Here is a 19,424-nt window from a genome sequence, read left to right as displayed (position 1 = left end):
ATTTAGTTACATTTGTGATTTCGTTTCTATAGGGCCCTGGGCTCCCGCTTGCGGAGGCTGCTCATCCTGGAGATTCCGAATGGACGGGCATACAGTTCACTCAGGGGGCTTGAGCCTGGAAGTGTCTTTATAGTCAGTCCGTTTGCCTCAAAAATAAAGAACTATTTCACACTACCTAAAAATAAAGCTTGAAAGAATTTATTCAAGCAGTTTACCAAGGCCTCTTTTATCTTGCTGTATTCTCTGTAGACCAAGATATTTGCATCCAGTTCCTCAGCAAAAACCTTGAAATCGTGTGAGCTGTGACACACAGTGTTACACTTGTAGCACTTGTGACTTACAAACTACTTGTGTATGGAGTACAAAATTGCCGTCAGTGCAACCTGCCCTAGCCCCGGTGTAGCCCATCCTCGTGTGCCTGGCCTAAAGCAGGGTCGCAAACTGCGGTGGGCACAAGAAAAGGCAGCGTTGCTTGCTTTAACTGCAGATTCCTGAGTTCCATGCCCAGTAATTCTGATCCAGTAGGTCAGAGGTAGGGCCCCGAAATCTGTGTTTAGCAAGCAAACCTCTACCCCCGGAGATTTTGTAGCCAGCGTCGGGACCACTGCTAATTGAATCAACACCTTTCCTTAAGGAGTTCTCTTCTCTTGTGTTCATCTGTACAGACTGGGGGCTACTTGTAGCCATTGGAAGTAGCCATTCGCCCCCCACCATCCTGTACTCCCGCAAGGTGCTCCACTGAGAAGGGGTTTGCAGCCTCCTGGCGTGGAATTCAGCAATCCTATAGAAACGAAATCACAAATGTAACTAAATGTGACTTAATTCTCAGGGCTCTTGTTCAGGTTCAGGATGGGTTAAGTGCACTAGGTATTAAGCCCCTCGTGTAACATTGTTTCTGAGGGGGAAAGAGGATGTGTTGAAAACAACTTACAAAATGTTTAAATTGCTTAGACAAATTAGGAACAGTTTAAATTTAGAAACGACCTTGTGCCCCAGGTAGATTGCCTCTGATTTTGCTGTTTGAAACTCCACGACCTTCTGGCTTCTACCCAAAACTAGCATTCCAGGACCATCATTTTCTAAAATGCTATATTGTCTTTTCTTTCGTTTGACCTACCTATGCTTACTCAGTGTTTAGCCCCTTTTCTGCAAAAGAAGGATTGGATATGATAAACAAAAATGAGTTCTGCTGATTTCTGAACTACGCTGCGTCCTGTTATCTAGATACTGTGCTCTGGGCAAAGTGCACCCTTCCATTTTCTAAGGCAGGTGGTAACGAACAAAACGCTTTCTCTGTTCCCTCTCCTACTTTGTTCCTTCTTGATACCACTCAAAAAAGGATGCCACAGGATGTTGGAGATAAAAATCTGCCTCAGGCTAGAAAGAAAAAATATGGCTGATTTGTGCCCGATGACAATATTTGGATTCCCCCAAACCCAAAATAAAATGAACTAAAAGAGATTACAGTTTCTTTTACCCCGATTGTTCTTTGTTGCCCAGGTCATTCAGAAATTTTGGTCTCTTGTTTCTTAATTCTTTGCCATATGGCTTACACTCAGGTGTAAAGTCACCATTTCATCATATTTACCCCGTGAGGGCTTTTCATTTCTCTCCACTTTGTATTGGTCATCATGCGGCCTCCTCATCAGAGCCAGACTAGCTGGGCTCTTCTGTCGCACTGATCAACACATGGTAGCATATGGATCAGGGCAGTTAGGTAGAAGGCAGACCAGGAAATTTTTCCTCATGCTTCTTGATTGGGTGAATTCGAGGAAAGATCTCCTATAGAAATACAGTTTCATTTTCTTGAAAGACTGATCATTTTACATGTGTATGGAGAATACTTTTACCATAAACTTCTCTGATTAGAATTACAGACGTGCATATGCAAGTAGAGAAGTGGGAAAAGATGTATCTGTGCTGTGTATTATTTTGTATACATAAGGTTGGCATTTCCAAATGACGAAGCATAAAACAAAAACTGTCCCGTTTATGGCCAAGTAGACTTGCATGCCAACAGAAAGACATGATGGTATTAAAACCATATGCAATTCTAGCCATTTTTTTTCTCTTTTCTCTTCATGGGTATTGCATGATGGTATTTCGAATACAAATACTAATGTGCTTTGGAAATAATGGCACTCGCAGGTCTTTCATCATATTGTATCACTGCTTTATCATATTAGGCTAATACACTGCGAGAGTTGGTAGAACCTCTCCATGCCAAATCGGATCCACTTCTGTTGGCACTCAACCCATTGGACTCACAGATTGATAAGCTAATGTTTAGAGAATTTAGATCGGAGAGAGTCGGCACGGCGCAGACTCAACATCAACCTCTTGCAAGCAACTAAAATGGCCTCGTCCTTGCTGTTTATAACAGAAAACTGACTTTTAAAAAGCTTAGATCATCAAGTGTTTTGGATTGGGGGCCTCCCTAAAGGGATATTAAGAGGGGCAGGCCACTCTTAAGAAGAATGCAAGCTTCCTACACTGGGACTAGCATAAGATCAAAGCCCATCAAGATGGAGCACAGTGACAGAAAACTGCCGTTTCTGTGGGAGAACGGAAGGGGAGGGGTACTGACTGGGGAAGGGCTGTGTGTGGTGACACCTCAGTTGTGTTCTCCTGACACCAGGAAAGGAGAGGGATCAGCTCCGATAACTAGAAAACCCTGGCTATTTAATGGACTCTTTGGTGGCCTCTTTAAGGCAAAGCAGAGGAAGCAAATTCTGTGTATTAAGTGTATTTTGCATTTTTCAAACTTGACGTGCTGTATTGTACTAAACTAAGTGTAATCTATTAAGGCAAGGTATACACACCCTGCTCTGAAATTTACTATGTTTATTCTATTATCAAGTGTATTCAGGTGCAACACAGAGACTGCTTTCGGTGGCACTAATGAAGAAAATTCCTCATGCCAGGCTTTATTAGATTCCTCAGCTAAAATCCTAACTTTCTCCTTATTTCTTGGCACTTGTATACAAATGGTGTTGCCTCATAGGACAGGCATGAGCTATTCTTTTTCTGTAAAATTTTCCGAATCTATAGGCTGTGGTTCTCACTTTTGAAAAAGTATTTTGTCTGGATGTCTTTCAAACTAGCTTCAGATATTATTTAATACTATGTAACTGGGTCCCCTATGGCTCAATATTGCTTATTTTTCTTCTGTAGTGGATGTGAACTTTCCTTAATTTAGTTGGATTAAGACACTCTGTAATAATTTCAATGCTAATCAATGGATATTTCATACTGTGCAATGAACAGATAATTTAACATTGTATTTGGAAATGTTTTTTCTCCTTCCTGTCGCCGCAGTGTGTGGTACTGCATAATGTGAATACCTGTAAAAATATAAATTACTTAAAAATAAAAATATGACCAGTTGGTATCAAATCTTTTTAGATAGCTAAATAATTTGCTAAGTATGCTTGATAGTAAATATCTTTCCAAAGAGAAGTAATCTCTGCTTCTTTCTCACAAATGGAATTTGTGTTGTGAATAAAAATCACATTGATCTGCCTTACAATTGCCTCTGTGCTCTAACCATTTTAGTGTGTTTTTTAAGTATATATGAAAATGATGGTTGTGGTTTTTAGAAATCCATCAAAAAGCTTTTTTTGGCATTTAATATTAGTGAGGTTATCTTGGGTCATTCTCTGTTTAAGTCATAGTAAAATGTTACGATAAGAAGAATTTTCATTTTTTCTCATTGAGGCATATGGTGACTCTACATTAATTTTTGAATATAATCATGTCTTCACTTTGGTTTTAAACCATCCTCTTTATGAATTCCTGCCTGAGAGCCAGGTACTTTGACCTCCATGTCTCTACTAGTAAAATTTTCTGAATTCTATGGGCAAATCTAGAATCTGTCATTTATGTCTGTGATTGTCCTTCAAAGAACCTTCCCTGTGGATCAATAAATCAATGCCAAGGACACCAAGACTTTGCCATCTGAACTATTCATCATCAAAACTGCTGTAGTGCCCTGAAAATTCAACCACTGTCTTATTTATGGCATTAAACCACACAATTTGGCAGAAATTACATGCTCAGAGAGTGAAGTGTAGAATAAACTTCTTCAGTTCTGCCTCTTTTGTCACATCTTCTTGGAAGTAAGCTTTCCTGTTGTGCAGAAGGGATTGACTGACACTAATGTGGGCTATACTTAATTTTGATGAAGCACAAGGTCATTCTTAACAGGGATGGGCTTCACATGCTGTTCTTTAAAAAGGATTCACTCCAGCTGTTCTTTTAAAAAAAAAAAAAAAGGTGTTTTCTCACTTGAAATCATTTTTTCATCATTTTTTGCCTCAAAGATGTAAATTACTTTTAATTATGAAAAGGGTGGTTGAGTGCAGAGCAAGGAGTAAAAGCCAGCTCTTAAAATCTTCTGCTTCTTTTTTTTCTGCTATAACAAACTGCCCTCCCTCCAGTTCTACAATGCTAGGCATAGCTACTGGCTTATATAAAAGCATGATTTAAGAGATCTAATATTTAATTAGAAGACAATTCAAATTAGAGGGTAAACTCCTGAATGCATAATCATCTTTAGCAAAAAACCGAGAAACATTAAACCTGTCTACATTGAACCCATTAAAAGTTTAACTGGCACCTTACATATAAATAAGTTGTTTGTTATGGCGTGCTAGCAAATTAGTATTCACGGAAACCAGTCCCCTGTCTCAATGCAAATGTTAATTGCCCTTCCTGACAAGAACAGCGCTCCACCGACGTGACGCCCTCAGCCTGGCAGCCTCCGAGCACTCTGCGGCTGCGCGAGAACAGATGCCTCTCACATCTGACCGGTGACTAATGCTACTAAGTCCAGCCTTCTCTCCCACTTGTGACTTAGCTCTTCCCAGCCTGCTGTGCTCGTGACCCAGCTGTGTTGTGGAAGGAACAACTGTTTCCACGAGGACATCATTGTCCAATTTTAAAAAGAGCACAGTTCCCTTCCCAAACATGTCCCAGAAACGGTTATCCGTTGTTGGCTTGCTTCTTCAAGAGCCCCCCGTTGGTATACGCATCGCGTTCTGTTTGGTTTTCATGTGCTCCTCTCCTTCAACATTGTCATTGCAGGGGCAGGGAGACGGGGAGGGCACCAGAAGGAAGTTCTAGGTCTCCAAATTCGTATTCTGCTCTCCTTCATGTTCGCCAAAGAAACCTGAACGAAATCACACAATAAACTGTCATTAACAATTACACAGTCACAGAATAGGGAGCCCTCTTTGGAGTACTTCATGTATAAAGTAGAGGAAACCATCACTCACTTGAAACGTTGGGTGCAAAAGGCACCGTGCCTGGGAGAAGAGTGGGAAATGCAAATGAGAGGGAGGTGTACTCTGCCCGGGGAGAGTCACAGTCTCGGTCTCGGTACATATGGGGCCATTAGGTACAGGAGGAAAAAACATTGGAATTTCTCCTCAGGTTTTCTAACTCGTCCTTTCGAATTTATTTCTGTGTCTGTTTTATAACATGCATATCTATTAACATACAATAATACATGTATGTAAGTTATCAACAATGGAAGTGTTTTAACTGGTAAAGAGGAACAATCAAAAAAGTTTGGAAACCACTGAACATGAATGTAGGGAAATACGTCAACCAAAGACCTTTTAGTATCTGAGAGAGGCATTATCATCTGCTAATAAGCCATTTGCCAGAAAGTTTCAACAAACTACGTATTATTTTGCGTTAGCTAATGTTTTCCCTTGAGCTTTGTTTTTTATCACCACCCGGAAGTCATGTGCAACCTGAAACAACCGGACAGTGAATCGTTGTGATACCACATTCCTAGAGTCACCATATTCCATAGTGTAGTTAGAGTAGAAATGAGACAATAGAGGGTCTTCTTTCACCCCTGCCAAGTAGGACACAGCCAGAAATGACCCCCCCCCCACCCCGCAACGCAGAATACAAGTTGATCCATCAGTAACTTCACTGTGATCCTCAGATTATCAGCCAATGAAATTTTATATCGGAAAGACAACTTTGTATGTTCACTTTGCTTTAATAAAATTGGAAGAGTATGTCATCTGATACAGGACTAATTTACACATTGTGAACATAAATAAAATTTGGGAGGGAATTTCTTCCCCCACAGACCCAGAATTCCTGAGTAAACTGGATACAAATTAAAATTTCATTGTAGCAGCGATACACATCCTCATTAGGAATTGCAGAAGGTTCCTATATACGTCCTGTGGTTCGCATGTGGTCTTCTACACTTTGCCAACTTTCAGAAAACGTTCTTTCAAATTGCAAATTGCCAGTGCTCCAAATGGCTGAACTGGTACATTGAAGGAAAGTCAATTGGGAAGCCGCTCAAAAACTGCTTGCCTCATCTTCCAAAGCAAGCCTCGCCTAGAGGAAGGAAAGCCGAAGTTTAAAAAAGAGAAACCAGAAGAGAAGTGAGAGGAAGAAGAAGAAGAAGGGGGCAAAAAGAGAAGAAAATAAAGGTGCTTTCATATTCTCAGTTGCAACAGTAGCCCCAGTTGACTTAATTGGTATTCTTCTGAGAAAAAAATTCAAGGAAACCAATTGAAAATTATAAAAGAAAATAAAGGTCTGTTTTTGTCTTGAATGTTGAGTTCTGTGTTGTTTTGACTGTTGAGCACAGTGAATCAGATTTATAATGTCACTTTGCTCCTCACCCCCGTCCTTTGGAAATAAAAGGACTCCTTGTCCAGTCTTAAAATGTTAAGTAATTGGTGGCATTTTGTGGTAGCCTGGCATCTCAATCCCTCATCCTTTCTCATCCCACTACTGTGTCCTGTGGTGTTGCATATGTGTATGATGTGTATGGATTGGGGGGAAGGGAGCCTTACTTATCTCTAGTAGGAGCCGCACTATTCCATTAATATGCTTGGAAATGTTTCTGTGTTCCGTCCCATTGTGATTCCTTGTTCAGATGTGCTGCCCAGAGATAAATCTATACTGAATTCTTCTTAAAAGCTGTCAAACCAGAGTCTTCGCAGAATTATGTTGTCCTTTAACGGCAAGGAGGGGGAAAAACGTTTCCATTTGTATTTATTTAATAGCTGTGCGTGTCAGTTTTTAATATTAAGTCTTTACTTATCCTTCTTAAAGTAGGACCACATTGAAATTTTACAAAAAAGCCAATCCCCTGGCCCAGGATTCCACAAACTTTAAGAACTGGGGAGAAAGAAAACTGCGCAAGAATGTTTTTAAACAAAATATATACTCCCTACAGTATTAGGTAGTTATCTTAAAATAAAAATTTACTATATAAAATATAAAAAATATTTCTGCCTCCCTTAAATCCTCAAACTACATTCTGAATCCCTTTTTTTTCTTCACATTCTTTCAAAAACTGAAAAGCTACTAATCCATTAGTCCACCTGATACAGTAACCACGGTAATACACATCAGTTAGGCCTCTCACCCACCCACCGCCGCCCTCCCCCCAGCTCTATGAAATTACATCTGGCTTTAGAGGCAGTCTTGCCCTGAGGCACAAAGAATGATGACTACCAAATAATTCCTCAGGGTCTTTTCTTGGCCTATGATGTATGAAATGGAATTATGCTCTTCCAATGTATCCTTGTTTTTACAACTCCCCTTTAGTTACTCTCAATGACCTTATGATTTTGTGCCTTCCTGGCTTCAAACCATCCTCAGTCAAAATTCCCTATCTTATTTCAATCTTGCTCTTAACCCCCAAAGCAGTTCCTCCTTTTCACAGTCCTCCATTCACCCGTCCTTTAAAATCCTCTAAGTGTTGCCGACATCCAAGGATGAGCCAACAGAGAATTAAAAAGCTGTTGTTTAAAAGGGATTTTTGTATGTTTATAGTTCTAACTTAGGCATCTGATTAGGAAGTTAAAAATTCGTGAGAGAGGGATTAATGATAGCGTGTGCTGATGATAACAAGGAACTTTCTAATGGAAGGACTCAATAACCCTACTGACCATTAGTTGCTAACCTCTGCAGCAGCGCCAAAAATTGAATATGAAACTGAGAATGAAGCTACTTTTTACTGCTAAAGGTGATCCTTTCAAGTTAAGGTACTGTGTTTATGGGCTTTGGGGGCCGTTTTAGTTACACTCTCAGTTTTTTAGAATGCTGCTCTTGAAGGAATTCTCAGAAATTCGTCCACGCCTACTGTTACGTACACAGTTCAAATGACCACTGACAAAATTGGCAGTATGGGATTCTTGTTAAAATCGTGGATTCTGAAGCGAGACCGCCCAGCTGCAATTCTGGCTCCACCACTTACACTTACTAAGTATGTCCTTGAGCAAGGTGCTTCCCTGCTATAAAATGAAAATCAAATAGATCTCCTCTCAGTATTGTGAGAATTAAGAGAGACCATGAATGTTAATCATTTACCCTTCTGCCTGGCACATATAAATGTTAACTGCCGTTATTAGCAACTAGCAATTAGGGAGTCTTTTTTTTTTTTTTTTTTTAGCTATGTCAGAAAGCCTGAAATATTCACATGGACCATGGTGGAATGAACAACATTCCATGTTTACTCCTTGAGCCAATATAATTAGCATTCCTCAAATAGTACTCTTTGGCTCTCTATTAAAGGAAACTTGAGATAGCCCTAATCCTATCTACCACTCAAAGCAAAATCCGAGTTTATCTTTGTTTATCATTATTGAGAAAGATATGACATCAGTAGTCAGACTATTAAAGAACAAGATGGGAGTTTGATTTATTCAAATAGATCTAAGATCCTTAACTGAACCAGTGTCTAATTTTTTTTCTCAAAAACATTTAATTGGAGTATTTCCTTCCTAGATCTTACAAATGCTAAGTAGCTTCTGCTAGTATGTGCCAGATTTTTCCTTACATTTGCATATAAACATTCTCATATTTCATTTTAATGAAAGCATTATTATTAATGATAATTTATGATCATTTACTAGATTTACAATGTGGCAGGCATTACTATGGCAGTCACATGAAACCTAATAATCCTCTCTGGTACATTATTGGAAGATTTTTATAATCAGATATACCCCAGTGAATGCCATTCCATCTTCTGCAGTCTGGAACAATGTAAAAATCAGTTCATTCAGTATTGCTAAACCAAGAGAGCTCTATTAATCAGCACTTCTATGCTTCTCCGTATAATGATAAAGGGTATTCATTAATGTGTTAAAATATTATGTGCAGGATTGTTTCTGTGTTGTGTACCTTTTGTATTCTATCTTTGAATTTAATGGACTCAAGATATGTACGGCGATTTGCTATTAAGAGAATATTCTGTTAATTAAACATCATATTATTTGACCATTCTAAAAAATCTTACCTAATATAACTAGCAGCTGTGGGGGTTTTTTGATGTAATATAGTGTTTTCCCAATCATTCATTATCCTGTTTTTCAGATGGTTTGGATTTTTTTTTTTGGTAGATTTTTGGAGTGTCCATGAACTGTCCATTACACTGGATTCATTTCTCTCTCTTTTTTTTTTTTTTTTTTTTGGACATTGCAGGTGAAAGTAGGGAAGAAAAGTTAGGAGATTCATTGCAAGATTTATACAGGGCATTGGAGCAAGCCAGTCTGTCACCGCTGGGAGAACACCGCATTTCAACCAAGATGGAATACAAGCTATCATTTATAAAGAGATGTAATGACCCTGTGATGAATGACAAACTACACAGGCTGAGAATTCTCAAAAGCACTTTAAAGGTAAGATACAAAATGGAAGGAGAAATTCCTTTCAAGAGATTCATTCTTGAGCTCAGTAGATTACCAGATACTCTAAATGAAGAAATACAAAATGGGGAGGTGGAGGGGAGGGCAGGTAAACAGGAAGAACCTGAAGCTGAGCTGTTCCTATAGCATCGTAAGTGCATTGGTAAAGAGGAAATAACCTTAACTTTTCATTACCATCTCAAAGCGTTGGCTAAATGTTATATGACCTAGTTCTAGGTGAAAACAGGATGTAATTGAAATTATTTTCAAAACTGTGGGGCTGGTGTTATTCCTCGGTCTTTCATTTTCCTAAGATAAATATGCCATGTAGTTATTAATATAGTTATTAAAAGAACACAGCATGCATGCAGAATGCAGTAGTGGGCCCTAAAAGGCTTTGAGATATTTCGTGAATATCTCCTGCAGCACATTTGGAGTGAAGCCACAGTGATTCATGTTCCGTGTACAAATGTTATAATTGTTCTGTTTACGCTATCAGTTCCCAACTCACATGTTACTTTCTTATTCTACATTTTCATAAGGGCTTACATTACCTCCAGTCTCCTTATTATGCCACCCTTGGTTTGGGGAGGAGGTGGTGAAGAGAGGGGCGCAGAGAGGCAGAAAGTTGAAGAGAGAGGCAGAAAGTTGAAGAGGGAGGCAGACCACAGAGCCTCCTCACTGTGTGTGTCTGAGGGGAGAGGGCCTGTTATACAAATTCTCCCTAAGCGGGCCTTCCACCCTTGAAAAATCAAAAACAGAAAAGAACTACCGTACAGAGTCTGTGGTGCAGTAATTTCAGGAACCAGAAGGTCAAAGGGCTCCTTTGGGAAATATTTCAAATCCATAGTGTGCTGCTGAGGTTTGGTGATTTTGAAGCATTGATGAGTACCAAAGAGATAAACAAAACAGAAAATGCATGATTTAAAAAAGTTTCCAGTAGCAAGCAGCCAAGTTTTCAGAGTCAATTAGCTTTCAGTTGGCATTCATGCAAGCACTATTGCAAATCCATGGGACGACTTAATGGTCTTTTGGTAACTAAGGCCAGAATCTTAAAAAGAGCTCTAATATTCATAAGAATAATTCTGCTAGGGTCATCTGGGTGGCTCAGTCAGTTAAGCATCCGACTCTTGATTTCGGCTCAGGGCATGATCGCAGGGTCCTGAAATCGAGCCCTGTATCGGGCTCTGCACTCAGCCCAGAGTCTGCTTGTCCCTCTCCCTCTGCTCCCACCCCTCGTTCTCTCTCTCATAAATAAATAAAATCTTTAAAAAAAAGAAGAATGTTTCTGCTGACCAGTCCTACTCCAAAGATGACCTCACCTTCCCACCTTACAGAGCACCCCACCCCATTCAGATCCAAACTGTCAGGTTGTGAAAACAGGCATTTTGAAGCTGATCAGGCTCACATATTTTTAAAGACCTGCTTCTGTCTTGTTCTCTCAGCCTCTCACACCTGTCTTTTATGCTCTAGACTCCCAAAAGCATTTAGTTCCAGTAGCAAAGAATTTGAGCTCCTGCCAGTGTTCAGTTCACTGAGTATTGTGAATCACCGGGGGTGTGAGGCTGCGCTCCACTCTCTGGGGCAAAGATGATGAAAAGTCACTGTAAAGAAATGCCCCCTCGTTGATAAAACCGAACTACAGAGCCCTATTCTTTTTAGTGTGAGAAATTAACAGAGGATGGGAATCTCCCATTAGGGAAGGATAACTGCCCAAGCAACCCTGGATGTGTGTACTCCCTGGAATTGTAACAGGCTGCTCACCGAGCGCAGGGCGACTCCCAACATCCTTGGCCCCAGCCCCGCTGTCCCCATCTGGCCCCAAGGACCAGAACAATTGCTTAGGCACCTTGCTGTCTTTCCCACCCAGCTCTCCCTTCCTACTTCCTGCAGAACATTCCCTAGACTTCCCTGCCCCATCTTTGAGCCCATAAAGACAGGCCTTAGCTTCTCAGACTGTCTTACCCCCTCATCTTCCATCCCCCTCGTCCCACCTGGAAGACTCACTTCTCCCACAGGAGACATCTGTGCTGTGTTGAGTTCTCCCATAATGAAGCTCATTCTTCAGCTGAGAGCCGGCCTCCAGCAGAGAAGGGAGGGCTCCTTTGCATTGCAGACCCCCAGTGCTGCAGGAAGGGAGCCGTGACATTCCTACAGCAAGAATTATATATTTGTGGTGACGGGAGGGCCATGCTCTCTCTCGTGCAAGTATGAGGAGCTAACCGTCTAGCAGGAAAGATAGGACTGTGCAAAAGTAACTCAAGACAGAGTATGTAGTAAGTCCACTCAGTGGCAGGAAAAAGAGTTAGGACGACATAAATGAGGGAGAAAACTTTTTTTTTCGATTGTTGATGGAAATCTTTAAGAAATGGTAGGCATTTGAACTGGATCTTAAAGAATGAGGAACATTTCCGTAGACAGAGATGGGAAACAAGACTGGCCCAGAGAAATGAACCACCCGGAGTGGACAATACAGGCGTACCTTGGGTGTAGAAAAAAGTACACTAAGATTTGAATCTAAATAGCTGGGTTTGAGCATACCATACCGGAGCCGTTTGTTATGGGCTTCTTAAGATTTGCATGTTAACTTTTTATTTTAAATGTGAAAAAAGTCTATTCCAACTTAACTGTTGAATTCTTTTTGCTTTTCAGGCCAGAGAAGGGGAAGTAGCCATTATTGATAAAGTCCTAGACAATCCAGACTTGACATCTAAAGAATTCCAACAATGGAAGCAGATGTACCTGGATCTTTTCTTGGATATCTGTCAAAACACCACCTCAAATGACCCATTAAGTATTTCTTCTGAAGTAGATGCAATCACTTCCTCTCTCACACACACTCACTCGTACATTGAAACACATGTGTAAGTGTATTCTGCCCTCTGGCCATCTGGTACTTTCTGGTACTTTGAACAAGTATATGAGGTAGTTTTATATCAGTGTGTGGGACACTTGACAAGCTATACTTTAATGTTACCAAACTATATGAAACAAACCATATATGGTCATGATACCACTGTCTTTAATGAGCATTTGTATATTTTATATGCAATTAGTGCTCAGCTTATGTTTACCATGTGCAAAATCAACTGTCTTCAATGACTTAAAATTAACTTTTACAAACAACTCTGAAGACAGGTGGTCTTCAAGTAGTAAAACCACAAAAAGGCAGTTTTCTATCTAAGGTCATTTTTCTCCCTCTAAGTTAATTTTATATAAACAAGACTTCAAAAGTAAATCACATTTTTTCAGGTGCAGACATCCTTGTGGGTGGGAAAGAATTTAAACCTTTTTTATATTTATTAAAATGTTCTAAGGATTTTCTTAAACATTGCACAAAGTTTAATGCTGTAGTTTTATTTTTGTGAAATGTAGATGTGCATACAAGAGTTAAGCAAAATAGAGGAGCATCAACATAAGAAAAGTTCAGGTATCTAATATTCGTCTTAAAAGTCTGTTAACTTGTGAAAGCTGGTTAATGGAAATACTATTCCAAATCTGTGGGGACACTTAATGGTGTATCAGGGCAAAGCTTTGTAAGATGTTTTTGTAACTAAGACCAAAATTGAAGATAGAGCTGCTTTATTTTCTTGGTTTAAATCTTCCTTTATTTTTGTAGTGATGAAATGCTGATTGTGTACAGAGGAATTTGAGAGTGGATTTTGTAAAACACAGCTAATTCGCCCAGAAAGGCAGCTAACAGATATATATATATAAAATTTCAGCCCAAACTCATGTTTTTAAACTCCTGCTCCTAAAAAACAAGGGATAAACTGAAACGAATCACCTTTCCAGTTAGTTTCCAGTTTTCTCCCTAGCCCATTAATTAAACTTACATAATTATATTTCAGGCAGGGAAGTAAAATACTTTTAGTTACAGGACAATGTGTGTTCTAATGTAGACAACAATGTTGAAAAATAAAAAATGTGCCTCTCTCCCGAGGAGCAAGAGGATAATGGTCATTCAGAGATATATTACACTGAATTATATGAGAGAAAGAATTTATAGAGGTTTTTCCTAGCTTCATGAATTGTTTCTATAGAGTGGATGAAGTCTGTGAAAAAGTCCTCTTCATATGTTTTCCATTTATAAGTATCTCGTTTTTGAAAGTGACCACAGCATGATAATGACTGTGCTGCTTCTTAGTGTCGGGCTGCATAACGTACAAATCACAATTTGCTGTTTGTTTGGGTTTTTTTAGGAGGAGGAAGGGACCCTCCTTTACTATTCTGTATCCTAAAATCTACTTCTAATCAGCTTTATACTGTTGCCTGTACAGCTCAGTGAATGTACTTTCATCTCTAAGAGTTCAGATAGATGCCAGTGAATATTTCTGCTGTAGAGGAGAAAGTAAAAACTCCACAGCAGGGGTTTTTTCGTTGCTTTTGAAACCAACATTGAATCACTATCGTTTTGCAGACTTTGCACACTGTACAGGAGAGTGGCCTTTCTACAGCACATTTTCAGTAATCCTATATTTAGTCAAAATGGATGAGAAATCACGCATTAATGTTTGTATGGAATTTTGGGTCTAGTGTAATATTTTTATCATTTAAAAAAAACCTATTTGTAAAAACATTTATTTACTGCATGGATATTGACGTACATTAAATTTGTGGAATTTTGTATATGTAAAAAAACAAAACGAAACAAAACAAAAAAAAAACCTCTTGTCCTAAAATGAAGTGTGCTTGTTACAGGTGTTTAGACTTGTTGATGTTTACTAGACCAAATGTATACATTCACTTAAAAATATCTGTACCTGATGGATGTGTCATGAATACAGTGGCAAGGTTGTGCCCTGTATAGAACGAGCAGTTGACGGAAAGACTAGCTGTGTTGCTACTAAGCAGCTTTTACTTTTGTAAAGTCAGCTCTGTTGTTCTAAATGGTAAAAATTAAACTAATGAATTTTAAAAGACTCATGACTAGCTTAGCATGAAAGAGACCTTTTAACACTATATTTATCTGTACATTTTATTGCATTAGTTTCAAATCTAGGAGAGAGGCAGCACTGTAAACTGAAGTGAAATAAATTTAGCTCTTAATGAATCCTTATAAGGCACCTACTTTATTTTTTTTTAAAGATTTATTTATTTATTTGAGAGAGCGAGAATGAGAGAGAGTACATGAGAGGGGGGAGGGTCAGAGGGAGAAGCAGAAGGCACCTACTTTATTCATACAGAGTCCTCACCACATTTCTTTGAGACCCAATCACAGAGCCGCCCTCCCCTGACCCCCTTCCCTAGTCACGAGTTGTAACTTTGCCACTCCATCCGTGGTCCAAGCCAGAAGCAGCAGCTGTTCCGTGTGTGTGTGTGCAAGGATCTTTTCTGAGACCCTGCAAAATCAAACTCCTTTCCCATTTAGCTGACACAAACTTGAGAATTTCACCCACTCTTTCCTTTCTGTTGATTCTTGGGAAGTTGGGGAGGAGGGACCGCCAAAAATGTGGTGTGTGTGTGTGTGTGTGTGTTTTTTAACAAATATAACCGACAGCATGTCTGCAGAATGAACTTTTAAAGAAAATGAAAGAAATAAGTTTGGGTCTTGCTCGATGTTCCACGTAACCAGAAGAACCTGATTATTATGGCTAAGGACTGCTGAAATAAAACTGAAAACCAATGAACTGCCTAAAGCCAGGGCAAAAGCGGGCTAGGGGTAAGAATGAGGAACAGAAAAACTTAACCTAGGATATTTTGTCAAAAAAAAAAAAAAAAGTGCTTTCCTACAGATTTTTTTCCCTCTCAGTTCTACATTTATATTAAACCATCGAGCAGAACTGTAAACATAGTTCTGAATCATAAAATCATAGTTCTCCTTACAAGGACTTCATGCTATTTAATGAAGGCACTTTCCCTTCACTATTTATTCAGATAATGCCATCTTTTTCCGACTATTTATTACAGCCTTTATAGCTAACAATTTCCCGGCTTTTATATATAACTTCTTGTGGTACATTTGGCCTTGCTTGTTTGGCACAAAAGGGCAACACTTTAACTATAAGAGGGAAAACAGGGCCGTATTTTCTTTTCAAAAGTCCATCTCTAGACCAGCATGAGTCTTTCTAGAAATCCCCAGCTCACTGAAGCCAATTCAAATATCCTGTTTTGATCCCTCCTGTCTCCCATTCTCAGCTTACGGGGCATTGTTCCTGTTCGACCAAGCCCTTGTTTGCATCCTTAAACTTCAGAAGCCGCTCCGCTCCCAGAGTCCCATTCTTAGGAAAAGCCCACCCACGCGTTACTCTGTAAGCCTGCTCAAGTGCGACTTTTTCTCCTCTGTCGTCCGGAGACTGCACTAACCCATTAAGCCCCGCACTAAATCTGGCGCCTCTTCGAGCCCTCCCTCCCTCTCCTCATCCTCACCCTCAGCCAGCTGCAGCACTGCGCACTGGAGGCCATTCCAGGCCCAGGGTAGCGCGCAGCCAATGTCCTCCCAGCGGTCCAGGTCGAGGTCATAGCCCACCACGTTGCGGGTAGGCACCTGCCGGGAGTCCCGCCACTTGAGGCCACCCAGCAGCAGCGCCGTCTCCTCCACCACGGCCAGCCCATAGCAGAAGCGGTCATAGGGTAGCGGCCGCAGCCGAGTCCACTGGTCCGTGCCGGGGTCGTAGCGTTCGATCTCAGAGAAGGGCTCATAGCGCCCCAGAAAGGCGAACACCGCGCCGCGCAGCGCAGCCATATGGTGCCCGAAGCGGGCCGTGCTCATGGGCGCCCTCTTGCTCCACGCTCGCTCCCCAGGGCCCAGGGCGTACACGTCCCGGAGGCTGCTCGCGCCGCCCTCGCCTCTTCCCGCCTTACCCCCAGAGATGTACACGACGCCACGGTCCCCGACGGCCCCCGCGTGGCCGTGCAGCGCCCGCGGCAGTGCCCCGGCCGCCGTCCAGCGGTCCCGGCGCAGGTCATACATCTCTACGGACGCCAGCGCCTGGCCGTCCGCGCCCAGACCCCCGACAGCCAGGATACCCTCGCCCACGGCGCCGCACCAGAAATGGGCCCGCGCCTCCCGCATAGCGGGCACCGCCGTCCAAGCGTGGAAACGCGGGTCGTAACGGTGCACTTGGGCCGTGACCGCGCGCACGCCGTCTGCCATGGGTGAGGAGGCGCCATCAGAGAGACTCTCCCCGCCCAGGACGAACAGGAAATTGCCTGCGGTGCACACGCTGTGCCCCAGTAGCGGTGCAGGCAGCCGCGTGAGACTGCGCCAGCGGTGGTTGTACACGTCGAAGGCCACCACGTCCTGGGTGAACTCCCAGTCCTCCTCCTCCTCTTCCAACTGCTCATCTTCCTCGTCCTCCTCCTCCTCCTCTGGCTCCGCCGCGGCGCCCCTGCCCCTGGCTACCGCCCGGGGCACCACGACCTCCTCGGTCACCGCCTCCCGTGCCCTGCGCCCCCCTACCAACAAGATGCGGGTTTGGGGACTCCGGACGCTGGTCTGCTCGCCCTGCAAGAGCGGCTGGCGGGAGGGCGCCGTGTGGTAGTTGAGGGCCTGGATGATGAGGCCCTTGACCCGGGCGGGCAGGACGAGGCCGGAGCCCGAGTACACGCGCCGCAGCACGTCGGCGGGTACTAGGCCGAAGCGAACGCGCTCGAGCAGCGAGGCGCAGTGGGCCAGGCGTTCGGCCTCGGGCTCCTGCCTCAGCCAGGCCAGTGCCAGACCCAGCAGCCAGGCCTCAGGCACCCGCGCCACGTCGGGGGCACCCAACACAGCCTTGAGTGACGTGGGGTTCAGCTCCAGCAGCCCCGTGGGGACCGCGCCGCGCAGCAGCATTTCGCGCAGGTGGCGCACGATGCAGCTCTCCGCGGCGCCCAACGTGTGCGCCAGGCCGAAGCGCGCCGCCACGTTGGCGGCGAAGCAGCAGTTCTCCGGCGCCAGCTGGCGCTCCAGGTAGCGGCCGCACAGCCCCAGTGCCTCGGTCACCTGCAGGTAGCTGGCGGCCTCCAGCGTGTCTTCCACCGTGTCCATGGAGAGCGGCAGCCAGGCGGTGTAAATGAAGTCCAGCAAGCGCTGCAGGCCGGCAGCCGACGGCACGTGTAAGTGGATCACGCTGGCCCTGGATTCCCGGGTGTGGCTCTTGAACAGGGCCCTGAAGTAGTCGCTGGAACACGCGAGCAGCGACCTATGCGCCGGGAACTCGCTGCCCTCGGCCTCCAGCGTCACATCGCACAGGAAGCCCTCGGCGCGCAGGGCCTGATAGCCAGTGAGCACGGCGCCGCCAAGAGCTTTACAGTAAGATAGGAAGTAACTCATGATGTCCAGGGCGGGAAGCGGCCCGGCCGGGGCTGGAGTCCACCGGGCACGGCCAGAGGCATCTCGGGGCACAGCGCCCCAGGGCCCCCTACGCGAGCCCCAGAGCCCCTAGCAGGGGCGCATTTTTGCCTACTCGGCTTAAAGCCCAGGGCTCCTTCATCCAGGCCTGCAGATATCCCTGTACCCCTCTCGGAGCAAACCCGGTAGGGTTTCCAGAAGCTCCCAGTAGCGGAGGTCACGGAGTTCGGAGTCTTCCGGAGGGAGCAGGGTTTGCTTTTGGCTGCTGCCGAGGCTGCCAGCGCGTTGCCCAAGGCCCCCTCCCCGTCCCAGTTTGGGGAGCCCACACCTGCGCGCCCGGGGCCGCAGTGGCCACGCACCATCACCTGGAAGGGCCGAGCTGTGGGTGGACTGATTCTGAGGGGTGCTGGATCTCCGACGGCGCTGATGCGCGGATGTGGCCCGGCTTGGGGCGTCCCGGGAGTGCGGGGCGAGGGCTCTGGCCGCCCGGAGGTGGACGAGGAGGACGGACACTGCGGGCACCCGCGAGGGCCGGGGACAACTGGGTGTGGGGCGGAGAGGGGGGTGAGCTTGTTCCGCGCGGAGGATCAAATCAAAGCCTGGGGGATTAAGGAGGGGGGGGCGCAGGTCAGCGCGGCGGGTCGGAGGCATGATTGGGCGCCGTACATAACATGCCGGTAGCTCACAGCGACAGGAATAGCGCGCGGCCGCGGCCTCCCCAGCGCGCCCCGCCCCGCCCCGCGCCCCGGCTGCTGGCCGCGAACCCAGGGCCGGGGCTCTGGAAGGAGCGGCCCGGGCCTGGGACCTGACTCCGGTGACCCGACGAGCCGCCGGTCACCGGGAGGGGGGGGGGCGGGTCTCGAGAACTCGGCTAGGGTTGCGGGTGGCGCTCACTGGAGGGGCACGAGTCGCCTGGGACCCTGTACCTGGTGGTGTCTGGGGAGAGGCGGCCGGCTGGGCCGGAGGAGTGTCGACTCCCTGGTGCACTTGTGCCTGGGAAAGAAGCCCCTGGCTCGAAACTTTCTGCTTTGAGAAGGCCCTAATTAATCTGGCGGGGGCGGGGATTAAGCGGCGACTTTGCGCGCTGACACCCAGGAGGCCGCGGCGCGCAGGGGAGCTACTGGCGGGAACCACGCCCGGGGGGATCTGGGCTCCCCGCCAGCGGCGCTTGGTAACATGCCCCTCACCGGGACTCGCCCTTTCGAGATGCTGGGCCTACTCTGCGCCCTTCCTGAGGCGGCCCGCGTCTCCTGGGCTGGCTTGTCTCACGTTCTGCGCTGGGGAATTTGCTCCCACCCCCGCTCCCTGACCCCAGCCGAGTTCTCCCTTCTGTTCTTGGATCCTGCCCAACCCATCCCTTAGCAAAGTGGACAAGGAGATTGGGCTTTCTGCCTTTGAATGACCACTTCCTTTAAGAAGATAATTCGTTCCAGTTTCTTTCCCTGACTTTTCAGACTGTGATCTAATTAATGCCT

General features: G+C 44.6%; 2 protein-coding genes across 5 annotated transcripts in view; one reads left to right on the top strand and one right to left on the bottom strand.

Annotated features, from left to right (window-relative positions):
* The window catches only part of CNKSR2 (connector enhancer of kinase suppressor of Ras 2), a 273,654-nt gene extending 261,109 nt beyond the window's left edge, over positions 1–12,545 (top strand). For all 4 annotated transcript variants that reach the window (XM_021682287.1, XM_021682283.1, XM_021682276.1 and 1 more), the window contains 2 exons: positions 9,475–9,671; positions 12,330–12,545. In XM_021682287.1, the coding sequence (XP_021537962.1) occupies positions 9,475–9,671; positions 12,330–12,545 (413 nt within the window). The remainder of the gene's footprint in view (positions 1–9,474; positions 9,672–12,329) is intronic.
* A 3,433-nt stretch (positions 12,546–15,978) lies between these two features.
* KLHL34 (kelch like family member 34) lies at positions 15,979–17,931 on the bottom strand. The gene has a single exon (XM_021682309.1). The coding sequence runs from the start codon at positions 17,929–17,931 to the stop codon at positions 15,979–15,981; it is 1,953 nt and encodes a 650-aa protein (XP_021537984.1).
* Between the last annotated feature and the right edge of the window lie 1,493 nt (positions 17,932–19,424).

This window comes from Neomonachus schauinslandi, chromosome X (assembly GCF_002201575.2).
Source record: "Neomonachus schauinslandi chromosome X, ASM220157v2, whole genome shotgun sequence".
NCBI classification, from domain to species: domain Eukaryota; kingdom Metazoa; phylum Chordata; class Mammalia; order Carnivora; family Phocidae; genus Neomonachus; species Neomonachus schauinslandi.
The sequence above is the reverse complement of the archived record's forward strand: the minus strand, read 5'-3'. Positions and strand labels throughout refer to the sequence as shown.